General features: G+C 52.4%; 1 protein-coding gene across 2 annotated transcripts in view; it reads right to left on the reverse strand.

Annotated features, from left to right (window-relative positions):
- Positions 1-2,084: 2,084 nt before the first annotated feature.
- PTPRA (protein tyrosine phosphatase receptor type A) overlaps positions 2,085-23,468 on the reverse strand; it is a 134,884-nt gene continuing 113,500 nt past the window's right edge. For both annotated transcript variants that reach the window (XM_044428341.1, XM_044428342.1), the window contains exons 11-23: positions 22,340-22,376; positions 20,628-20,725; positions 19,229-19,348; positions 18,324-18,490; positions 17,456-17,591; positions 15,291-15,440; positions 14,494-14,587; positions 13,957-14,033; positions 11,654-11,788; positions 9,939-10,064; positions 9,633-9,784; positions 8,626-8,761; positions 2,085-7,353 (exon numbers count right to left, since the gene is read on the reverse strand). In XM_044428341.1, the coding sequence (XP_044284276.1) occupies positions 7,279-7,353; positions 8,626-8,761; positions 9,633-9,784; positions 9,939-10,064; positions 11,654-11,788; positions 13,957-14,033; positions 14,494-14,587; positions 15,291-15,440; positions 17,456-17,591; positions 18,324-18,490; positions 19,229-19,348; positions 20,628-20,725; positions 22,340-22,376 (1,503 nt within the window). In that variant the 3' untranslated portion in view covers positions 2,085-7,278. The remainder of the gene's footprint in view (positions 7,354-8,625; positions 8,762-9,632; positions 9,785-9,938; positions 10,065-11,653; positions 11,789-13,956; positions 14,034-14,493; positions 14,588-15,290; positions 15,441-17,455; positions 17,592-18,323; positions 18,491-19,228; positions 19,349-20,627; positions 20,726-22,339; positions 22,377-23,468) is intronic.

The following is a 23,468-nucleotide window of genomic DNA, read 5'->3' on the forward strand; positions in this document are numbered from 1 at the left end:
ACCACTGCTGACACCATGTTTCAGAGCTGGTGGGCTGCACAGCACAGAATGAATGAAACTCAGCTTTAAGAACAAACACCCAAGCTTTATTTTAAGCCAAGGCTTTTCCACAGGATTCTCAGACTGTTCGCTGCTCTCACCTCCAGCCAGAAACAAAAAAGGTATTGGTGCCAGCGTCTTCCCACCCCACCCAGGCAAAATGCACCCTGCTTTGATTATTATGCTGGTCTCCTTAGGCAGTTGACCAGGCACTTAGCCCCTGAACCTTCTGTCCAACCAGTTTATAGAGGCTGGAATCCCTAGAATGGTTGAGGAGCCTTTGGCTGAATAACCAAAAAGGCAAGAAAGATTATCAGTTTATATCAGAGCAAATCATGAGCACCCCACCGGCCTGTGATCTCCCCCTTGCCCTCTTTCAGCACTTCCCAAGACATTCAGACTTTGTAGTGTTTTCTGGGCACGGAGTATATGATTGGTTCAAAGACAGACCTTGCTCATTGCCCGAGTGGAGCATGGAACAGATAGGATGGACTTGGCCCAGCTCTGCAAAGAAGCCACCCCACCTCTGATGCACCGCACCCAAGTTTGCCAGGTTGGAAACAGCAGCTGGTTGAATGCAGGGGGATTATGGGTGGTCTGGTATTGGGCATCAAGAACCAGGAACCCCATGGGAGACTTTCATCTGCACCGTTCAGCCCCGAGCGTGGCAACTTGACTTGGTGTGCTAACACAGACAACCCCGTCCTCCTGCAGCGCCAAAGAACCTGCAGCAATCTCACAGCATTTGCCTGTTATAGAGCTGTTATATGTGCTCCCCATCTGTCTCGGCTCTTTCCGTGGAAGGAGAGCTTCCTGATGTTCCTTTACACAAGCAATAGGAACCAGGAGCCCCAGCAGAAGGCTGGTTATGGTCTGCAGCCATGCCTCTTCCATGACGCCACATCACAAAGACATGGCCAGCGCTTGCAAGGTCTTGTTGCAACAGAACCACAGCAAAGGTGGTGGAGGGACTTGTCCTGTTCCTCCAAAATATAGCTTTCCAAGGTGGCTATTTCAAACTGGAGGAAGAGGGAGTGGGTGGAAGTGCCAAACCCAGCAGGGCCCAAGGTAAGCAGAGTGGCTGGTGAGAACTGGACATGGTCCACTTCTGTGGGACATTCCACGGAACAGGTGGCGTTCGATGGGGCAGACGTGTCCTGATCAACTCCCTAGTCCAGTGTCAGAGCACGAGTAGACCCCAATAGTGCCCAACACAGCTACTGTTTCGCCCACAAGCAGCAGGAACCATCCTGAGGGCTGGAAAGGGGAAAAGATTGTTTGGAACTCCCTTCTTAGCTGAATAGCTACCTAATAGCTGGTAGCCTCATTTTGCTGATGTCCTTTGTTCCCGACTTCTGCAATGCTCCCCTTTTGTATCACAAAGCCACCCTTTCTAGCCAACTTAATCGAAACTGCAGTTAGGTTTTGCTTTTTTGTTCCAATCTGCTAGGAAAGAGAAACCACAATTTTGCAACCTTCAATAAGCGGTGTATTTTCAGCAGGCTACTGGCATGTCCCATGCAAACTGGGCAAGCGGAAACTGCTTGCAACAAAACACACATTTTCCAATCCCATCCAGATTTCACACATACCATCATGGGGGGATGACTGTCTCATACAAGAGCTTTGCACTGGTTCCTTGGCTTCGCAGAAGAATCTACGCATTTATTGGTTATTGAGGCGAACTCAAATTATGTCTGCACAGGCATATATTGGACTCGAAGCAGCTGAGCTTTGATTAACATATTGTTAAGTCCACCGGACTCTGCACAAGTTGTGACAGGGAGTGATTGCAACATGATGCTTCAAATTGCATCTCAGCCGTGAACCGGCGAAGCAGAGCAGTGGTTATTACTCCAGGTTTACTCTTCTGTGGAGGGCCTAATAGTAAACTACCTTTAAAGGCTGTGGTAAGGGTTGCAGAGAGAATCTGGCACTGCTTTATAAATGTTTCAAGAGCGGATGCCAAGTTGTTTCATCCGGGAGAAGGGATGCAAGAGTACTTCACATGCGGCAACACTAACAAAGACTCTAGGGATTGGTTGTTTCCATTTTGAAATGCACATTTATTCAGAGTATAACTTACAGCTTGGCCAAGGTCCCAAAATTCAGGATTCCATCAAATTTTATTTACAAAGTTTGTAATTACTGATATTAAGATTAACAAGGGAAGGCTGTCTGTTTTGGGAATCGTATTCCTTGGGACTGGATGGAGGACTGAAGTCGAGCAAGGAGACCTGGCACTGAAGGGGCGGGGTAGTTTCTGAAGTCCGGGTGACCCATGTCCTCATGTGCTCATCGTGCGGACACTTGTCCCCTCCCTTCATCACTCTCATGGCCACTTCACGTTCAAGTTCTCTGTCTGCTTCGGACAGCCCAACATCCCCACTTCTCAACTACCCCCGTTTTTAAGCCAGAAATGGGCATTTTGCTCTTCTCCAATCCCCGTGGCACTCAAATACCCCTAAGCATCTTTTAGGCCTGGCATGTACACAGCAGCAAAAGTAAAGCAATGGATTAGCTTCTCCACATTGCAAAGCAGCAGTTCACACAGAGCCAGGCGAAAATGGGAGAGTTGGAGAGCACTGCGCCCTGGCAGTTTGCTTCATCCAGGCACGTTATGTTGAAAAGGCATGAGGAAGTTCGGAAGGTTCTGCTGGGAAAGGCTTTGGAGAGCCCAATCCAGGTTCTACGTGGCAAGCAGCGCATGTTTCTGTTGTGAGGAATCTAACCTCACTGTGGTAGGCAGGCCACCAGAGGCAGACAGAGCTTGCAAGATTGGGGATGTGTTGTGGTTCCTGGAATTTCTTATTCCTGCCATAAACCATCTCTTCTTTCCACAAGAAGCGCCAGAAGCACCAAAGCGGGGTTGGCAGGCCCAAGAAAAAGAAATCGATTGTAGCACTGACTTGTTATTCAACTCATAGTTCTTCAGCTTCAGTGTCATCCATATAAAGCCAGGAACGGTTCTTACCGGGAGTGAATTTTATGCCTCTGTACGTGATCTGTGGCAAAAGGTTCTCGTTAGATGAACACTCCCACCCTGCCTAGCTGGGCAGCTGCACAGACTCATTGAGTTAAAGTTAGTATTTTGACAATCCTTTTACAGAACAGATTGCTAGAAAGCTGGAGATGGCTTTGGTGGGTAGAAGGCCACAGTTTCTGATCAAGCCCTAACAGAAAAAAGATAATCCACCACCTAAGAAAAAAACTGGTGTTTGGAGACACTTTTCACCCAACACGTTTGACACTAGATTGGTATGTGGGGTTAATACCCCAGCTATAGTAACAAACCAGGATTTAAACCACATGCTCTCTGCCCCTCCACTTGACATAAACCAAGTTAGATTGTTGTACAAGAAATAACCAGGCCACTTAAAAAAAAGAAAAGCATTTACTTGGTCAACAAAAAATAAATACAAGGTATTAAGACATTCAGAATGAGGCAGCATGGAGTTACAGCCACGGGAACAGACGCAAGGGAGAAGCAGCGTGGTTCTGACCTGCACTGTCCATCCGGATATATTCGGGGGCAGAGCTGCAGGGAGGTACAGGCAGGGACGAGCGCTTTGCTTTTGGCACACGGGATTTTGCCCCTCCAGCTAAGACACCAATTACGCTCACTCGGAACTGCAACACAATTGCTCAAGCAAATATGTGTGTGTGTGCGTGTGTATAAAACCAATACTATTTATGTAGCATACATACAAGCCACGCTGCTTAATGGTGCAGTTGGATTACGGGCATTTGTTTACACTGGGGAAAAGGTAACCGGCAAGAGTTTCTCTCCAGGTTGCAGCAAGCATGAGGGTCGTGCTGCGCCATTAGAACTCGCCGTCACTTCCGGGATAAGAGGGACTCCTGCATCGAGACCTCTTTTATACCATCCCTCGCCTTCCCCCTTTACTGCTCGGGGGCCGCAGGGTTGCCTGCATTTGGGAACTGCTTTGCAAAGGCAGTCCTAGTCCAGTATTCGTTTTAGGACTCTGGGAGAGACTGTACCACTGGGTAAGGGAAGATAAACCCCGTGGCTCATTTTCCTGCCTTATGAATGCCGGTCATTCACTGCCTGGTTTCTGCAATTACCCTCACCAGGTGTTGCTGGTTGTGATGTCCAAACCGAGCCAGAGTGGGTGCGTGGCACGCAGTTTTCAATCCGTCCTGCAATTCTGGATCACGCGTGGGTTCCAGGTGTTTTGCAAGCCACCCCGACTGGGGTTGGACACCATGGCAAGCTGTGGCCAGCAAAGGTGGTTATGGAAACCGGGCGGCGTGTGAGGGGATGCCAAGGCTGCGGAAACACACCATGGTGCCTTGTTTGCCTTCCCTGAGCATGTGAAGGAGCCGTGCGATTGCGTCAGGAAACGCTTACGTGGCGTCAACCACCGCGAGCGCGACCGCACCGGGCAGCACTGGGCAGTGCGGGACTGATGCGATCGCTCTGAACTTGCCAGCTCAGGGCTGGGCTGCCCAGTTCAGTCTCACCGTAACCGTGAGCCGAGCAGGACTGCTCAGGGTTGTGGTCAGCTCTCTTTCTACCTGGGCCGTCTGGGGGAGCCAGAAATAATTTTTATGGAGGGCAGGGTGTCGTTATCGAGGCGATGACAGGGGAAACTGTACTCCCTGCAAAAGGGGCTCTTGGGCAACTAAGAGGAGGAGCTGCCAAGTGCTGGACCCAAGAGGCGTTAAAGGGTGCAGTGCTCTTGCTGCATCTCCGGCCGATATTCTCCACACAACTGTCCTGCAGCTGCTCCCCTACACGTCTCTCCCCGTTGTCTTCACAACACAACTTACGAGGTCAGGATGACTCATCCACTCCATGGGAATCCGTCCATCAGGCCTCCTCTTTTCCGAGAAGTGGCTCAGAGACTGCTGGCCAAGCAGGATGGCTGCGCATCACCTTCAGGGTCAGGGACTAGGGAAGACTACCGGGGGGGGGGGGGGGTCTATTGCATCCACATCCTGCCGCGGGGGCATCGCTTATGCTACTTTTGCAACAGAACGCTGGATGAGTCTTTAGTCTGATCTAGCAGGACTTATGTTTGCAAGACTGCATGTCACTTGCAAAAAGAAGGTGTAAATGCAAAACATCAAGACACGCCTATGTTTTGCAATGACTCTGAGGATGCCAAGAATGAGGCTTTTTAGGTGGACTTCTGTGGGTACGTTATTCATATTACAATGTTAGGATTTATATGGATCTGTAGGTGATTTTAAAGAGCACATTACATCGTCTGAGTAAGCAAGGTGTGGGTCGTGGCCCAAGCTCTCCCTGCATGCTGGGTCGCCCACAGTTTCTCCTACGGTCTGCAGCACTTGCAACTTTTGGCTTCTGGTCAAAGGCAAGACGTAGATGCAGCCGGGCCGTCCGAGTTAAACATGCAGGCCCTGCTCCCTCACAGAACATCCTCTGCTGCTTACGCTGACACAGGTTAGCACAAAAAGTGTGGACCCACGTTCCTCTAGCGAGGCCCTTCGAGTTCTAGCAAGGTTATTTCTATTTGCCTTTCTATACCAACACCAAGCCAAAGCAAACCGACGAGAAACCCACGTGGCAGCTAAGTGCTCCGTGTGAATGCTCTTCGGGAGACTCCTAGGTCACCGGGGAAGCTTTCCAGCCAGTGGGGACTGCAAGGGATTCCTCGTCAGCACCATCTCTAGCACCAGCCCCGGTCAAGGATGTTGCTCATCGTTTTCCCACCCGTTTCAAGGCAGGAGATGCAGCTGGTGCTCTTTCTGGAAAGCCAACTGACAAAGGAGAGGAGAAAAGCCCTTGCCCCTAGAAAGATGGATGGGGGCTTCACAAAACAGGAACGGAAGGAGAGAAAATGATCGATTCAAAAGAGGAGACATGCGGACATGATATAAGCTTGGCAGAAGACAGATTAATTTTTGGAGTCTCCTGAATTCCTGCAACTCAAGGAAGAAACCTCCTGCTGTACAAGTCCCAACAAAATGAATGACAGGATACTGTACAATCTCCATTTCATGGAAACTGAGCTTGTGCAGGAGGCTTGGGGGGAGGGGGTGTTTTCTTGCTCCCCACACCTATGGGGCAAAATGGGGTTTCAAGGTATGGCAGGTTGTGGATTGGAGCTGCCAGACCAGGAATGTTTGAAGGAGGAAGACGGGAGGTCTGCCAGGTTGTGCTGAGTTAAAGGGGGGAAATGACACATTCTTGCCAAGAAGGCCGGCTAGACAGATCTCTGGAAATCAAGGGACACACTGCTGGCCGAATCCGAAAAACCGTGGCCCCCCCGAGCATGCCGACATATTTAGGCACTCTGTGGGAGAGGTGTGCGGGCGCCCCCCCCCTTGTGACAGCGCAAGTCCAAAGGTGCACAGACAGGCAAAGCAAAGACAAGCCGGAACACACGCGACTCGGTCACGGCCGGAGGGAAGAGTGCAAAACACGACAGCAAAGAAGAAAGCGGCTTAGCTGGACTTAATTAGGCATCTGATGGTGCAGTTAGAAAAGTTGCGAGTCAAACTTGGCAGCACATCGCGCACTGAATTGCTTTGCCATTCCGAACACACTCGAGTCTCTCCTGGTGGCTTAAAAGCTGAGAAATGTCTCCTTTCCAAGTGAAATGCCAAACTTTGGGATCCTCCATCTAAAGGAGTCAGCTGCGTAAATACCTCCTTGCACACCCAGGGGTTCTAATGTGCAGGGGGAACCCCCGTCTTTCCGAAGAGGTTCGCTCTCCCTGTGCACGGAACTCTTCAGAGATGCAAGAGGGATACTGCCTTGCAACTCTTATATAAAACCTCTGATAAATACTTTTTAAAAAACCCTGACAAATATGAAACCGCTTTCCAAGGGGTTAAAAAAACTTCAGTTAAAAATGGTATTTATGAGCCACATTTTTTTCTTTTAAAAGAAACAGCTGATATGAAGAATTTCATTTGGTTTTTAAAAAGGCTTTACTCCCTCAAGGAAAAAAAAATAGATTTACAAAACGAAAAACAGCCTGCATCAACTCTCCAGGAAAGAGTGTTGACAATATTAATCCAAATATCACGCTATTTAATTCCCCAATAAAACATTGGGAAAAAAGTGCCTACCATCTCTTTCTAACACTTTTGCTACATATAAAATCTCCAGCTAACAGGAATCTTATGGTACCAACCCTCTAGAACAGTTACGATATGTACACATTTGTGGGCAGGGGGATATTAACAAACAGAATATTACAAAGTATTAAAGAAGGCAACTCTTCCGTCGTGTGATTCTCATCTTCACTTGAAGTTGGCGTAGTCTGAAAAGGCGTCAATGTACTCCTGGACCACCTTGTAGCAGAATTCGTACTGTTCCTAGGGGTGAGACCGAAGAGAAAGCATCAGTGCGAGAAAACCCAGGCTCTCCGACGACGTTGCCGTGTGCCCGCCCGCCCGTTGCCATCCTGGATGGCCAAAGGAGTCGTCGGAAGTTGGGCCACTGGTCCATCTGGTCAGTGCTGCCTTCAGGACGCAAACCGACAGCAACTCTTGGGCATCAGCCCGGGGCCTTTCCTCGCCTTTCCCATTTCTGTGCAGCCCTAGAGGCTGCTTTCCAAGGCAGCCCAACTCTGCAGTCAGCGCAAAACCAGTCTGTGTTGTTCTCAGCTCAAGGCGCTGGTCTGAACTGTTGATGCCCGCAACAGCTTCCCTGAAAGATGGGCTTCTCCCGTCTATCACCAGCCGGCACCAGCCAAAGATTAATAAAATAAAAACTTTGCAGGCCTTTTGAAATCCCACGCCTGCTGTGTTGCACCAAGGCCACAGCAAAATCCCACTTTGCCTTCATTCTGCCTGGGTTCTTCTGGAGCGGCTTGCTCCGCAAGCACCTGTCTCCGTGGGTCGCACGCCAGGGGATTAACACCCCCCCCCCACCTTGCATTGGCAAGGAACCCTGTGGTACAGGCCTCTCTCGAGGTGCTCCTGAGCTGTGCAGGATGCCGGGGAATACAGTAGGGCCAGGCCTGCTGGGAGCAGGTGCTGCCAGGACGCTCTGGGGTTGGGGCGGGGAGAGGGATTAGAGTGGAAGGACAAACTGCCTGCCCGGGAAGCGCCGCCCACCATTAGCGAGCTTCCCCCTGACGAATGCTGATGGGTGTCTCACGGACACAGGGCTTTCCCTCGACCACAACTGGAAAACCATGTGCTCTGTGCACCTCCTGTTTAAAGCGCCTCCCGTTTGAGGGCTCTTTGAGGTGGCAAACCAGCACGGCACCAGCCGGTGACCTGGGGGAGCGGCTGCCAGCCTGAGCGGCCGCCACTGGGGAAGGGGGACCAACGGGCGCCATCTACAGGGAGGGCTTGACATGCACGGGAATTCCTCCAGGGCAGAGAGAAGAGCAGGCCACAGGAATGTGTGAACCAGGAAAAGCACGGCAGTGCGGAGAAGGTGCTCCGAAGCTGCTGCTGCTGCGCGACAGGCCGGTCACCAGCGAGGGGAGCCTCTCTTTGCAGGGTTCTGGTAGGACCCCAACCCTTTGCCAGGTGACGGGAGTGGGTGTGAGTGGGGAGCTGCCGACACCTGCCGCAGGGAGCCACGAGCGCAGCCATGCGGTCCAGCCCCCACTTCCCCACGCAGGTCGTGCCTACCAGTGTTTGGACCATGTGCGGCCTCTGTAACCTCAAGCTCTTCACCGTCTGAAAGACGTCCAGAATCCCTTCGGCTTTGACCCTTTCCAGGACAGTGCCCAGTGCACAGAAGGTCCCTGTTCGCCCGGCTCCAGCACTGCAGGGGGTGGGGGAGAGCAGAGAAAACGAGCGGCACATGAAGCCCTTCCTGCTGCCCCAGAGATCTCGCCGGAGGGGGGAGAGCCGAGTCCTCCCGCGCAGCTGCTGTGCTCTGGCACAGTGTGCCTCGAAGACGGGCCAGTGGGAAGCTCCTTCCACTCAGTGCCCTCCTGTCCACTCCGGGAAGAAGGCGGGCTTGGGACCCTCCCTGGGGGGGCCACGTGGCCCACCCCTGCAGAGGGAAACAGCATGCAAAGGGCACTGAGCTCTGCTGCAGAGGGAGGGCTGCCCCCCCACACTGGCTGCTAAGGGGCTGGGAGCCAGATGCAGAAATAGGCGCTGCCAGCCCACAGGGCGGGCACAAAGTCCCCCTTACAGACCGACTGATTCCCCGGTATCAACCAACCCAGACCCCACAAAGACCTCAGAGGCGCTTCTCCAGGTGCTCCCCCCAACAAGACACAACGCATTTCCTGTAAAGAAAGGGGTGTCTTGGGGGTGGCCCCCGAAAGGGGGCACCCCTCCACAGGTGTCCTGGCACCAGCTGAACTCTTTTGAACTCACGCTGGCCTTATTTACGGGAGCTGAATTCCACAGCTGCAGCTGCATGGCTTCACTGGTCTGCTGCTGAACCGCTCCTTTTGTGGCGTGATGTTCGAACGACAACTGAACGGCAGCCACTGATGCCGACCAGCCTTTCCTTGAAGGCGGGCCCTGAGCCAAAAGCCAGTGCCTGCTGTGGGCTCGGGTCCACCTTCACGACCTGCACCTCGCCCCTCGAGGGCCCCGGGGGGGCGACTCTTGCCGGTTCCCCCTGCCTGGGAAGCCCGGCCGCACGGGCCGGGCGGCAGGCGGCGCCGCTGGCTTACCTGCAGTGCACAGTGATGGGGTGGTTCCCAGACTGCTGCTGCTGCTTCTGTACAGCTGCGATGATGTTGATCATGCCTTTCCCGTCGGTGGGGATGCCAACCTCTGGCCAGCCATGGAAGTGGAACTGTCGGATTTGCCGGCTTTTGTTTTCCTGGGCAGGCAAAATCGAGAAATGCTTAGAAAAGCCAAAATCCCGAGGCTCGGGGAAGAGGGGCTGCCTTGCCTCCCGGACGGCAAAGGCCCACGTGCCCAAGGCCCTCCGTGCTCAGCCCCAGCCGCCTCTGTGGAGCGTCCCGGACACCTACCCTGGTATTCGTCACCAGCAGGTCCCGCACAGTGTAGCTCTCACACTCCTCCTCTTTCTTCAGCTCCACCGTGATGTCACCGTAGGACACAGGCCCGTCGGAAGGCCAGTACTGGGCACATTTCTCCTGAGGAGCCAAAGAAGAGGTGAGACGGCAGGGGCCGGGGAGCGAGCCTCACGCCCCTCTCGGGCAGGGCCAGCAGCCCTTCTGCCTTGAGAGTCTCAGGCCGCCGGGGCTGCTGGGCTGGGAGCAGGCACAGGGCCGCTCCCCCATAGAGCTTAAGCTTGCCCTCCCTGCAGGCCGGCATCACTTCACTCTCCCCGCCACTTCCGAGATCAGCTGGAGAAGGGAGCAAGTTAAACGCAGAACAGCGTATGAGGGGGGACCACATTCCCACCACAAGCCGCACTGCGAAGCGGTTGTGCTGAGGAAGAGGCGTGCTGGAATGAGTCTCCCCGTTCACTGCCTGGCCCAGCTGCGTCACGGCGGTGGCGGGGCAGATCTGGCCTGGACAGCAGTAGGGCCTCCTGAGCACTCGAGGAGACCCTAGTCAGAAAGCTGCCAAGGGCCACGTGTGGCCCGTGGACAACGAGTTGCCTGCCACACTCCAGAACCCTTCAAGACCCAGTGTGCGGTCCTGCTGACCGAGTCCAAAACGAGGGCTCAAAATGCAGTCAGGAGACCAATTTGGATCTTGCACGCACTCCTTGCCAAAAGATGCAAACCCAGTATCGGAAGCAGAATAATTACTGCAATTTATTTAAGACAGCAACTCTCTGCTCTTGCACTCAGAAGCTAGAATTCAGGTTTCCCTGGCTATTGGGATGGACAGATTCCAGCTAATCTCAGGAACCAACTGTGACTTACGGCTGTCCTTCCTTTCCCTGCATTCCCTTTGTCTGCAATGCATGCAGAACTCCAGGAAAGCAGGCGGGGACCCTGCAGAGAGAGCCCTCCTCTGGGCGAGCGGACTCACAGGCGAGATTCCTAGTTGCCGCCAAGGGTAACCGGGCACGCGCATTTGCAAAGCCTGCAGGATGCGGCCTGCCTGGGCCTTGGCTCAGTCAGCGCACAGGGCTTGCTAACGGCACGCACGATCCTACTACTGAGCCAAGGCAGCCAGACCTGAGCTCTGACAGCCAAGCCAAGAGAGTCTCGCCTTCCCTGTTCTGAGAACAGGAAGCCTAACAAAAGGCCCCGAATTCACAAAACGAAGAGCTGGGTGGAGGAACGAGGCCTGTAAGTGTCCACTCGCTATATGCAGTCCTTACCTCTTCGATCCTCTTGCTGGCTGCAAAGACATTATGAACGGATGAAGCTGCCTGACACTCCCTGCTGGACCTCTGGCCCATCTATCCTGGCACTGTCTACCCTCACAGGACTCTCCCAAGTAAGGTGTCTGGCAGAGCAGCTTTCCCAGGTCTGCCACCTGAGATCCTTTGAAAGAGAAGACGCTGGAGACTGAACTAACACTTGTGCATGCAAACACGGGCTCTCCCGCTGAGCTCCTGGCCTTCCGAGGAGGAGGCAGTACTCTGTCTTCTTCCTGTGTTTCCGCACCAGGTGAGTCTCCGCCCCATTAAATGGATGAAGCAGCTCCAGAACTCAGTAACATCCCAGTTCTCAGAGTGCTGGCTCAGCAAATCTGTGAGTTCCATTGCTTTATAAATGGCCACAGGTATGTGCTGGGTGGACCATGCTCCCCCGGTGCTCACCTGACCCCTCTCTTCCAGCTCTGTCAGCATGACAATGGAGCAGGACTTCCACTCCCAGATCATCCTCCAGAAATCCTCTATCGTGTGCTGGAGAGGGCCTTGGCTGGCTATGTAGGAATCCTTCTGGCGGTAGCCCTGGAATTTCAAAACATGGTTAACTTGGAATATTAGACCTTGCAGCAAGTCCAAAAGTACTAAACAGCTGTTCCAGCAACAACTACTAACTTCCAGAAGCTCTTCTGCTATCAAAGAGAGGTTTCAGTTTTGAGAACAGATGATGCTTTTTCTTTCCTCTAGGTAAAACGAGGACACAGAGGAAAAGGAGCTTAGTCATTTGGACTAAATATAATCCAACCAACAAGGGGAGCAAACTGAATTCTCAGGTGAAATGTCTGCTAGCCAAAGGGCTTTTGACCTGGACTTCTGGCAAGCAAACGTGGAGGGAAGGAGGCCAAACGGAGTGAGTGCGGGTGCTGCACCCGGCCCCACCAAGTCAGCCCAACACCAGATGCAGAAGATTACATGCAAATGCTATTTTAAATCCTCCTAGAATAACCAGAACCCTGTGCAAACACGAACATGAATTGGAGCAGGGAGTTGGCAAGCTGGTGCCGACTGCATGTGCTGGCCAACAACTCCCATAAGCCACAGCCAATATGAGGAATTGTCAGGAATTATTGGAAGTATATTCCTAAACATCTGACAAGTGCCAGTCTGTCTGCGACAAGACGAGTTCGAGTTGCCCTTGGTGGCCCCGCTGATCGGACTGCTTGGTTCTTAGGGATGTAGGAAGCAAGGACATGGTAACTGGCCAGGACATCTCCAGTTATATTATATTGTTGTTATTTATTTATTGTTGTAAGCCGCCCCAAGGCTTTGGCGAATGGGGCGGCATAAAAGCTTTCTAAATAATAATAATAATTTTAAAAATGGTAACAGCAAGGAGTCTCCGTCAGACAAAGAGCAACTCACGGCGTATTGCTCAATGGCACAACTTAAAAGTTCTAGCAGAGAAACTCCTTTAACGCCACACCTTCTTGCTCTGCAAGTGACTGGGGTGGGATGAATAAGGAAGACTCCATTTTAAAGACCATTAACAGAACTGAGAAATGTTTGAGGTTTCCATGAAAACCAGCCACCCACCCACAAATGGCATTTCTTTCCACATCGCTGGCAGTGGGAACACTGCACAAAGCTGAAGGAAATGAATGGGAACGAGCGAAAGTGTGGATAGATTTGACTATTAAGTCACCCATGGGGAATGCCCGCAAGTTCCCCGTCTCACAAGGCTAAGTAATTGTCTACAGTGACCTGCATGTAGAGAAAATGCCTGAAAGTGAATAAAAAGGGAATCTTTACACTACTTGCTTCTACCCAGTGGTAAACATACGTCCCACTCTGGCCTTAAGGGAGAAGGGAAACAAAACAGGTGAATTGCAAACGAAGTTTGGCATCAAGCTGCAACAGTGGCCTAAAAAGGGAAAGTTCAACTTTAAAGTGAAGTGTATGCCTTGCTTTAAACCTAGATCTGGTTATTTAGGTCACTGCTGTGATTTGCTGCTGAAATTTTCTGTTGCTGCCACCGACATTCGGGGGCACGCAGCACTGATTCAATCCCTGAACGGCCTTGGGAGCCCTCACTGAGCCCATCCTGGTTGACACCTTTAACAGACTCGTTGAAAAACTACCTCTGGACTTGGTAGCACTTCAGGCAGTGCCTTAAAGGCTGCACTTTGGAATGCTACGACAACCCTCTCTGTTCACAGAAAGACAGCATGTCAGGGAAAACACTAGGCAGAATGCTCTTGCCAGAGTCACTTGTTTTCTACATGCAGTGAGGTGCCCACATGATGGAGAAACAGATTTCAGTCCCCGTCTACCACTATAAGTGGCAAAGTTGAGGGAAAACCCTACCATGGAATTGTGCTGAACAGTGTAAACTCGTTCTGATGCACTGAACAGACGGGTTGGATCTGAGGACCTGGTTTGCTTGCATTCACCAGACCAACGGGCCCGCCTGCAATCTTGCCAAAGCCCTGTTTTTAATGTGCTCTCCTATACCTCTGTTACGAAGTCACATCAGTAGGGAGTAAGCAGCGAGAGAATTCACCTTGGGTGACAGCAGGTTTACAGAGGAGCTTCTGTTTACCAACATGTGTCAGTAGAAAAGTTATCCAAACAAGAAAAACAAGCCTGAAAAGATTCAAAAGCTATCTTTCCACTCTAGGGCTAAGTTCGACGAGGGTTATTCAGCAAACACTGAGAGAAGAATGAAGGCCAGATGAGGGAGGGGAGCCACTCACGTCGATAAATGAAGCATTCACGTAGTCTGTGTTTTCCTCGCCCCTCTTCACTGGAATGATCACTCGGTTGAACTCATCTGCAAGCAAACACGGTGACAATTTAGGGAGTAACTGGCAGCATGCACAGAGGCGGGGGCACTGGCTTTGACATGCTGGTGCTCAGCAAGATGGGCTTCCACAGCAGTGCCCCAAAGGGGAGGTGCAAAGTTTCAGTACTCACACAGGACAAGAAAGGCTGTTCACTGAAATGCATAGGTATTTTATAAGTAAATACTGAGACTACAGAAGTAACCAATGAACTTCTGCTTAATTGCAGGCCATGGTTCACTGATGCGATGTGACCTCCCTTGTCATTGTGCAAGTGCCATCGCCAAACCCTTGGTTTTTCCTGAATATCAGAGCAATCCGCCTTCCCCACCTCTCCCCCAGCGCAAAAGGCACGTCTTCCAAATGCTTCTGCCAAATTCCACTGCTCCCACCCCACCCCACCCCAGCCATTTCCGTGCCTCGCTTCTCCCGGCTGCGCAGGTCACTTACACGGAATTATCTGCAGCACCCTGTTCTTCTTCATGTTGGCTGGCAAGTTGCCTGTCCTCATCTTGTCATTCTGGATTTTGATTGAGGTTAGTTTCTGCAGGAAGAGATGGCCAGAATTCACCTTTCCAAAGGGATGGAGAGATCTTGGAGCAACAGAGCACACACTCAGCCCTCCCTCCTTTCCACTTTCAGCCAGCTGCCTGCCTGCCTGCCTGCCTGTTGTTCCTTTTAGGATCACGGAATCGGGAAGACCAAAAGCAATCCAGCCCAACTCTTGCCCCAAGTCAGGCATCTTCACTCCTGCCCCAGACCAGCTTCTTAGCAGTTAGCCACAAACAGAAAGTAGCTGCACAGCAGAAGAGTGCTTGCAGCAACAATAACAAGGGAAAAATAATGCACCAGATGGCTGGCTTGTTGGGTGGAGGACAACCGACTGGCTTGCCATGCAGATGGCTTGGTGGGAGGGCTCAGAATTCTGCCTGAAAGGCTTGGCCGCTCCAAACTGCGAGATCAGAGTCACTGCATCCATTGTACACCTCAAAGGACATGAAACCCCAGCTCATGTCCCCGGTTCCTCAGAGAGCTTCTCCAAGGGATTCCACAACTGCAGCTGCTATGAGCAAAGTGCATGCGGCATCACCCATTTCTGAGCTCCTGAGAATGCGGACTCTACAGCTCCGGCGGGGAAACGGAACTGGCTGCTCGGTCTTCAGAAGCAGTGGAGCGCTCAGGGGCGGCCTGGGTGCCTCCTAATCGCACAGCTTCCTAGTGCCCAGGCACGGGCAGCTCTCACCTACCTTGAACTCTTCCTCCAAGCCATTGCAGCTGGTCCCAGGAATTTTGTTGTAAATCTTCTGGAGGTGCATCTCCAGCGAGGTCACCTCTAGCTCGGTGTCTCCATACAAATAATGCTCCAGAAGAGCTTGGTAGATGAAGACGTACTGCATCTGAAGAGGAGAGAACGCTCCCGTGAGTCTCTCTCCGCATCCGGCTGGGGCCACGCCCCTTCCTCGTTCAATGTGTTTGCAGAGCTGCCCTGTGAGGGCGTCTATTTAAGTATATGAGAACTTAAGGGCCATCTTTCAGGACTCCAGGCCTAAGCAAAGTCACTCCCATAAAAAAGAAAACATCAAGCAATAGACCTGGACCAGAGAAGCTGTTTAAGTGTAACTCTGGAGCCCTCCACCTTCCCTGCAAAAGCATCCGTGCTCTGGAAAACCAGGAGGAGGAGGAGGAGGAGGAGGGGCGGCAGCGGCGGCGGCAGCAAGGTGCTTCAGAGAAAAGTCTTTCTCCGCTCTGTCCTTCCTGCATATTTCCGTTATGACAAGAATGCTGAATTCTGCACCCATTACCAGACCGGGTGGCTTTTACTGGGTGGTGAATTTACACAAGTCCCACCATTAGGGCAAAATAAGGCAGGGATTCACTGCCTTTGAACTCTGATACCCCCAGACAAATGGACCTCAGCACAGTCAGCAGTGGCACATAAGCAGTGGTCCTCCCCCCAGCGCCCAGCCTGCACATGGGTCTCTAATGAGGTGCCCATGAGCGCCTGAATTTTTCCTTTGAATACCACTTTTTAAAGCCAAGTATATGGATTTATACGACAGGCTAACAGTGTTCTAGCAATTATACATCCACTTCAACAAAAGTGGACCAAATATCCAAGCAGGTATCCATTTGAAGTTGGCATCTATATGCCAACGATGACCTGTGCGATTATACGGAAAATACTGCAAGGTCCCCAGTCTGCTCCATTATAGGAGGCAAGGTTTGTTCGTCCAGTGTTGTAGCAGCAGTCTGTCAGCTGCCAAAAGGGTACAGAAAATCCATTCCCCCTTCTATTGGCTGATTTCCATGCAGAGAGAAATATTTTAAAGGGTACAAACATCACTGCATCTTAAAAACTGCCAGCGCAAGACTCACCTGCATAACCACCTCCTCACGACAGCAACAGCCAGGAGGCATTGCCAAAACACATTTTAAAGAGGCATTACCACCAGCAATTGGCCAAAGCAGACAATCCTCCTTAAAGGGATGTCGCTTAGTCGAATGAGACGCAACTCAGTATCCGCAGACGTGGCAGGCAGACGGCAAAGGGGTGGATGCACTGCTTGTTTGTGGGGGTGCCCGTAACCGCTTTCAAATCCCCCAAGTGTGCCTTCAAGCCCAAATATGCTGGGGATCCGTAGACTAGACAGCCGCTTCGCTCAACCGCCAGTGAGGTTACAGGTACAGTGGCCGCTAGAGGAGGAAATGGGGCAGGGAGTCCCGCCTTCTGTTGCACTGAATTCCAGCTCCCTGGAAAGTTCCCGCAGGGTGGAAGGCACCAACACAGTAACACAACCTGGGAATGATGCCTGAGGCACAGGGGGCCTTGTCCTTAGAACAGGAATCCTTCGATCCTCTCCCCTCTTGGGCACAGCAGTGCATCCAGCTTGGAAAGGACTGAGGGAAAGGGGTGGCGCTGGGACCCCATCCTCCAAATGTCCTCATTGCCAAACCAGCTTGGCATCTTCCTCCCGGTTCCAGTTGTCCGGAACTTTCCACTTTCCCTCCTTTGTTCTGTGTGGGAAATCAGGCCCATCACGCAAGATTCAGCAGGGCGTGGATGGAGAAAAAGAGGTGCGAGCCACACCTGGCCTGAAAGCACAGGAGCCAAAGTCCTTTGCAGGGATAAACCGTGGCAGGAGTGAGACGCCAGTGCTGTGGGCAAAGACCCCTTTCAAGGCAGAAATGGAGCTGCTCGGGTGGACTGCCTGCTGTTGCTGATGAGGACAAGCTTTGCAAGAAAGCCCTCTTTACTCGTGAGGAGGCACCATCACAGGAGGCCTGCCCTGCCCTGCCCAAATTCTGCTGGAATGTTCAAGGAAAGGCACAAGATCACATCACTAATCCTGCATAAGTGCTGCATCCCCGAATAGCCTAGGCGACTTCACTCGTGTGTCCAGAAGAGACTTACATCGGTCTGTACCATCTGGCAGCGCTGAGCCCGGATGCGGCTTACAAACCCGTAAACATCCACCTTCCTCTCGGAGTGCATCATGTCGAGCATGGCATCGATCACAATGAACGTTCCCGTTCTCCCCACGCCAGCGCTGGGAGAGGAAAACAAAGGAGAGAGGAGAATGGGGCCGTGGACAGTCCGCCTTGGCAGCCACCCCCACGTGCCCACATCACGACGTTGTGGGTGCAGGGAAAACGCGTAATTTAAAAACCCTGAAGTTCAGGCCCCCGTATTTGTTTCCATCCTTATCCCTGTCAAGAACTCCAAGTACTTGTAGGAAATTCCAGCCAGGGTAGGGCTTGGGACATTCTGCTGCCCAGCCAGGCGTTTTGGTTCCCCTGTGGCTGGGCCAGGAAAGAAGGTGTCCTCCAACCCCTCCATGAGGATCACAGTGGACTCCCGGCTGGCCACGGGTCCCTAGGCTCTTGTCCTTTATTGCTGAGCACTGCCTGGAAGCTGCGTCTTGGTCTGGCTAAGGAGCTGCCAGGCAGGGCTCCTAACCCCCACGAAGAGATGCCATTGCGCAGCTCTTCCAACTCAAACCCTTCATGGACTTCTTTTTCTGCAAGAAAGGCCAAGAAGCCAAGAAATATGGGAGGGTTAGAAACGGAGGACACTGTAGTCCGGATTCACTGCAGAGCTCTGTGAACAGGGCAGGGCAGTTGCACAGTAAGAACTCTGCTGCTGGAAGCGTGTGGGGGGAAGCCGGGTGGCTCTGGGACGGGGGAGCAGCTGTGGGGAAGGTCCCGAGGGCCTGGAGAGCCAGGAGGCCGCTGCAGCCCAGGGCACCCTGGCGAGGACCAGAGGCAGAGCCCGGACTGACCTGCAGTGCACGACGATGGCTCCCGCGTACTGCGGGTTGCATGTCTTCACCTTCTTCAGGAACTTCAGCATCCCAATGGGCGTGAAGGGCACTCCGAAGTCAGGCCAGCTGGTGAAGTGGAACTGCGTCACCAGGCGCTGAGGCTTTTTATTGGTGACGTCGCCCACCTGCGCAGAAAGGCGGAACAACGAACTGAACGCCTCTACTCATTAGCAGAGACCTGGAATCGCCCCATCTTCGCCCCCCTCCCACCAACTGCAAAGCCCCCTGCAAAGTCAGACTGAGGAGGGAGGGCATTCGAGGCTCGAAAGGAAGGCGGAGCGCAGAAAGTCGGAAGCGGCGGCGTGACCGCTCCTTTCACCAGCTCCAGCCTTTCTGCTCGTGTGTGTCGCTCTCCCCTCTCCCGCCCATCACAGCATCACACCACGTTTGGCAATGCCCGTCCCACCTCTTCCTCCCGGAGGCGGCTCAGGCAGTGTGGTGCAGTGGTGGGTGCTGGAGTGGGACGTGGGAGAATCATGCTCCGGGCCTCACTGGGCCATCAAGTTCACTGGGTAATTCTGGGCCAGTCACGGTCTCTCAGCCTAACCCACCTCACGCAGCTCGTGTGAGAGGAAATGCAGAGGATCGAAAGGCAGAGCATACACGGAGTAACCGGCAAACCAACCTGGAGCGCAGGACGTGCTGGGTGACTGCTCCTCCGTACCAACGAGGCGGAGGAGAGGGAGGAGAGGAGTGCTCCCAGGCCAAAGCCTGCTCTAGCTTCTAGCCCAGCCCAGCCCAGCCAAGCCACCCTACCGCTCTCAGGCTCTCTGGAACGGGCACACTCGCCTATGAAAGGGGCCACCTCACCAGCCTAATATAAATCCTGCAGGGAGGAGGAGCGGAGGACCGACCCATCATACCTGCTGAATGCAGAATTTCCGCACAGTGTAGTCCACCAGGACGGTCACATCTTCCACGGAGACCCTGATATTCCCATAGGTCCAGCAGCCCTGATCTGGCCAGTACTGAGCGCATTTACACTGCAGAGGAACCAGGGAGGGGAGAGACCAACACTCAGCTTAGCAGACGACCCCTCAACAGCCTCCAGAGAATCTCCCAGACGCTGCTTCCCCTGCTTATACACTGCCTCATATGCTCTGCACTGGACCCGAGCATTGCGCCTTAGCAGCATTTCCCAGCCACTGTATTAGGAGCCATGGGAAGGACCGGCAAGGCGGACGGACCAACTCTCCCCCATCCTGTTCCGTGCTAGTGGCACGCTAGGGAGGAGCCTGCTCCACCCTGGCGTCCTCCAGATGTTTGGACCGCCCGTCCCCATCCACTGCAGCTGGTCTGACTAATGGACAGCGATTCGGGGAGACGTTGTGCAAAACTTCAGGGGAACATCAGGTTGGGGCAGACGGCAGTAGGGGCAGAAGAGCAGCGAGCTGTTTCAGGAGGACCTTTCGGGGTCTGAGCAGTTCCTTAAGGTAAGTGAGGAAGCCTCACTCCAACAGTGCGGGTGTACAGCAGGCCTCCAAGACCTCACCACACGACCACGGAAGCACACCCAGCCACAAAAGGGTGAAGACAGCAGCCGTGTAGCTTGCGCGTCCCCAAAGCATCTTGCCAAGGAGGACTGGAGTTCTGGCACAAGCTGGGGAAAAACGGTGGTCTCACCAGGACGGAGAAACGAGTACGGATACGGCATGCGTGCAGCGGAGATGCACACACAGGTCTGTGCGCTAAAGGAATGGTAGACCGGAAGGGAGAAGTAACTGAGTTTTAGCTCTGCAGAGGATGCCGTGGCTTAGGAATGTGAGAGACTGCCTGATGGTGAATCAGACCTTTGGTCTATCTAGCCCAATGCTGCCAACACGGACTGGCAGCAGCTCAGCCACTTTTTCAGGCGAGATCTCTATATCCCTACATGGGGATGCCAGGGATTGAAACGGGGAGCTTCTGTGTGCACGGCATGTGCTCCATCACTGAGCTAACCTGCGTCTCTCAGGACTCTCCCAGCCCGATCTGCTTGTTGAGCGGCAAGCGTGGAACTGCTGTGTGGCCTCCTTTCTGGACACCACGCATCTTCTGCTTTCCTACCACGTTTAGTGGGAAAAGCAGAGTTCTTCCCCCAGATGTTATGCCTCCTGCAGCCGCCACTGTAATGAAAAGGCTCCGGAATCGGGCCTCAGGCAGCCACCCTTGTTTCAACGCCAATGGCACCGTCCACACGCACACCGTCTTGCTACCACACACACACGCTGCTTTCACACGGCTCTCTTTCCACCTGCCACAGAGTTTCTGCCAGCTGCTCACCTCTTTCCTCTCCTTCAGGTTGGTCACCATGACAATCGTGGCTGTGTTTTGCTCCCAAATCATTCTCCAGAAGTCATTTACAGTTTCTTCTTTTGGTCCTAAAAAGCAGCAGCAGCAAGCAGCAAGGGGGTGTTAATGACATGGTGCCAGGTAGATGAAAAGCTCCCCCTACTTTTTGAAAACTCAGAACCCACAGCTCGCCGGCCTGGCAGTGTCTACTGCAACTGCAAGGCACATCCTCTGACTAATCCTAACCCTGAACTGTGAGAGAAGAGAAATTTTACATCCCTTCTCCTTGCAACGCCTTTTTGGCTGATGAGTTTCTGAGGCACCACAACGTGCAGAAAGAAAAGAGTCTGTACTGAATTTCATCTCAGGATTCTGCTTGCAGATACACAGATGTTCCCTTGCTCTTTCCCAGCACATGGCAGTAGAGGGGCACTCTGCAACCCGCTACCGGCACAGTCCCCCGGCACTGGGCCCTTTCCATTCTTCAGCTGCAGAATGGGCCTGACTTTTGCTAGGCACGGCGGGCAGGCTCATGCACCCCGACCTCCCGTCCTGGCAATTTGGCACAGCAGGCTGGTTGTTCTGTGAAGAACCCACAATGAGCCTGACAAAACTGGAGTCACTGGGGTGCTTCACTTGCTCCCTCCTCCATTTCAGGTTCGTCTGTGCAGTGTCCTGGGGAACAATGCAGGAATCGGGAGGCCCTGCTCCAGTCCCGCTGCAAAGCCAAGCTGTTTTCAGCTCACTGCGGCTTATTTTGCCCCTCTGATTTCCTCCCAGAAATCTGGGATGCTGCCTTGACAGCTGGCTCTGCCCATCCCCGTATGGCCAGCCACGAGCGACCCCTTCAAAATGCTTAGGCAACCCGAGGGGTGCCACCTGGGGCTGCCCAGTATTGTTTTCTTGTGTGTGCACACAGAAATGTTTCCCCTCTGCCTGGAGTTCCTACAAGGCTTCGAAAAACATCTAAAGCATTGCCACTTTTTATTCTTACTTTACAGGAAGACTGAGCTTGACACAGAGCTGTCAAATATTTGTGTCACTAAAAAAACGGGGCCTGGGTAACAGAGGGGCATTTGTACTGGGATATACCTCTGCGTATGGTATGACCCAGTGCGACCCCCCCCTCCACCGGCTACTTTGATAGTTGTGGAGCAGCCTGCCATGGCTTCCTTGGCCAGTTCCTTGCTGCAGGGCTCTCCTCACTATGGGTGAGGCTGTCTGGATTCAGACAACACAACAACCCACTAAAACAAACCCAAGTTCTCATTATGGGTTGACTGAGAAAAAGAGCATGCCACAGGTCATCTATGCTGGGTTCACAGGACACAACAACCAACTTGGGATTGTTACCGCCGTCCAGTTATCATATTGGGTGAACCCCATCCATGTTTGCTCTTGACAGTATGTTCATAACCAGCTTGAGCAATGAAACCAAGCCTGGTTTCAAACAGACGACTCCTGTGAGCTGCAAACAGCTGGCTAAATGGGAATTTTCCGTTCCAGGGAAGAGAGGGTGTGATTTTGCGTGAGTTAGTTCTTCCAACATTGCACTGGCTACTTCATGACGGCTCCCTTGCTCAGCTTCCATCGCAGCATCAGAACCAGTCTGGAAACTCTCAGAAGATAGGAACAGACTACTAACACATTTCGTCTCCCCAGACTTCTGTCACTTCAGTATAGAAATCCAAAGAGCAATTTACCTTGGGCTGCAATGAACTTGTTCTTCTCTTGGTACCCCTGCCAGGACAAAAGCAACGAGAAAGTGAGGAAGGCCAGTTTTTCCCTGCAGCACAGAAGACAATTTCAATGTGTTCCCAAACACTGACGCCTTCTGAATATCATATATAAGCAGTCTTTTATCCTGTTATTATTATTTTTTAAAAGATACACTTTATGGAAGCCAAAGAGGAATAAAGTTTGGCTGAGGAGTTGGATTGGCTGAAGATGCTACAGTGAGAATATGCACCTGCTTTTCCTGTTTTTCCTCCAATGCCTGGACGGGAAGAATACACACTCTCTCCCAGAAAAACAGGTGTATCGAAATGGAGAACAAGCACAACTATTTTGGAACATTTCAGTGGAAACATGAAGAGGTAGGCGCATAAAAGAGTTGTTCTCCGTGGCAGACCCAGACATCCTATTTAAATGCCTGATACACCCAAAGTCAAAACCTCATGCCCAGCAGATTGTCTTCACTTCCCGAGATTTGTATTTTTCCACAGTGACTGGGCTTACCCAACACAACCCGTCATGACTAACTAGGTTAGGGTTAGGGTTCAGGTGGTGATGCTGTCTGAATGCAGACCGTTTCCCACAGGGTGGCTTATTTCTGAGCAGGCTGGACCCTGACATCCCATGGCTTGTTCCAGTAGCTGCTTGATCCATGTCGGGTTGCCAAGTCATCCAAACCTGGGAGATTATTCCACTGGACTAGCAAGCTACATAGAAAGATGGCAAAAATTCACAATTTCATTCTTGCCACGAGAAGCTACAACCACTCCAGGAATGCCCAAATAGCACTTTGGAGTGACCCCCACCCACAAAAAAAAGCTGGGGGAAAAAACAAATTTGTTTCCTTTCGGAGCTTCAAAAAAGCACAATCAAGCACCACCGCCATAGAAAATGTCATGATTTAGTTGTTTGTCATTCTTGTTTTTAACGGGTCAGTCTTTTGAGAGCGCACAAGTGTGCACTTACAACGGTCTGATAGGTGTGGTCTTTCCCTGCAAGTTTCAGCTGTCGAAGGCAACCGCAAAATTGAGTGGGCAAGCCAAGACTTCCTATGGGCTAATTCATGCACAGCTGCCAGCTGCACAGCTGTCAACTGAA

Source organism: Varanus komodoensis, unplaced genomic scaffold (genome assembly GCF_004798865.1).
Source record: "Varanus komodoensis strain SLA01 unplaced genomic scaffold, ASM479886v1 scaffold2, whole genome shotgun sequence".
NCBI lineage: Eukaryota > Metazoa > Chordata > Lepidosauria > Squamata > Varanidae > Varanus > Varanus komodoensis.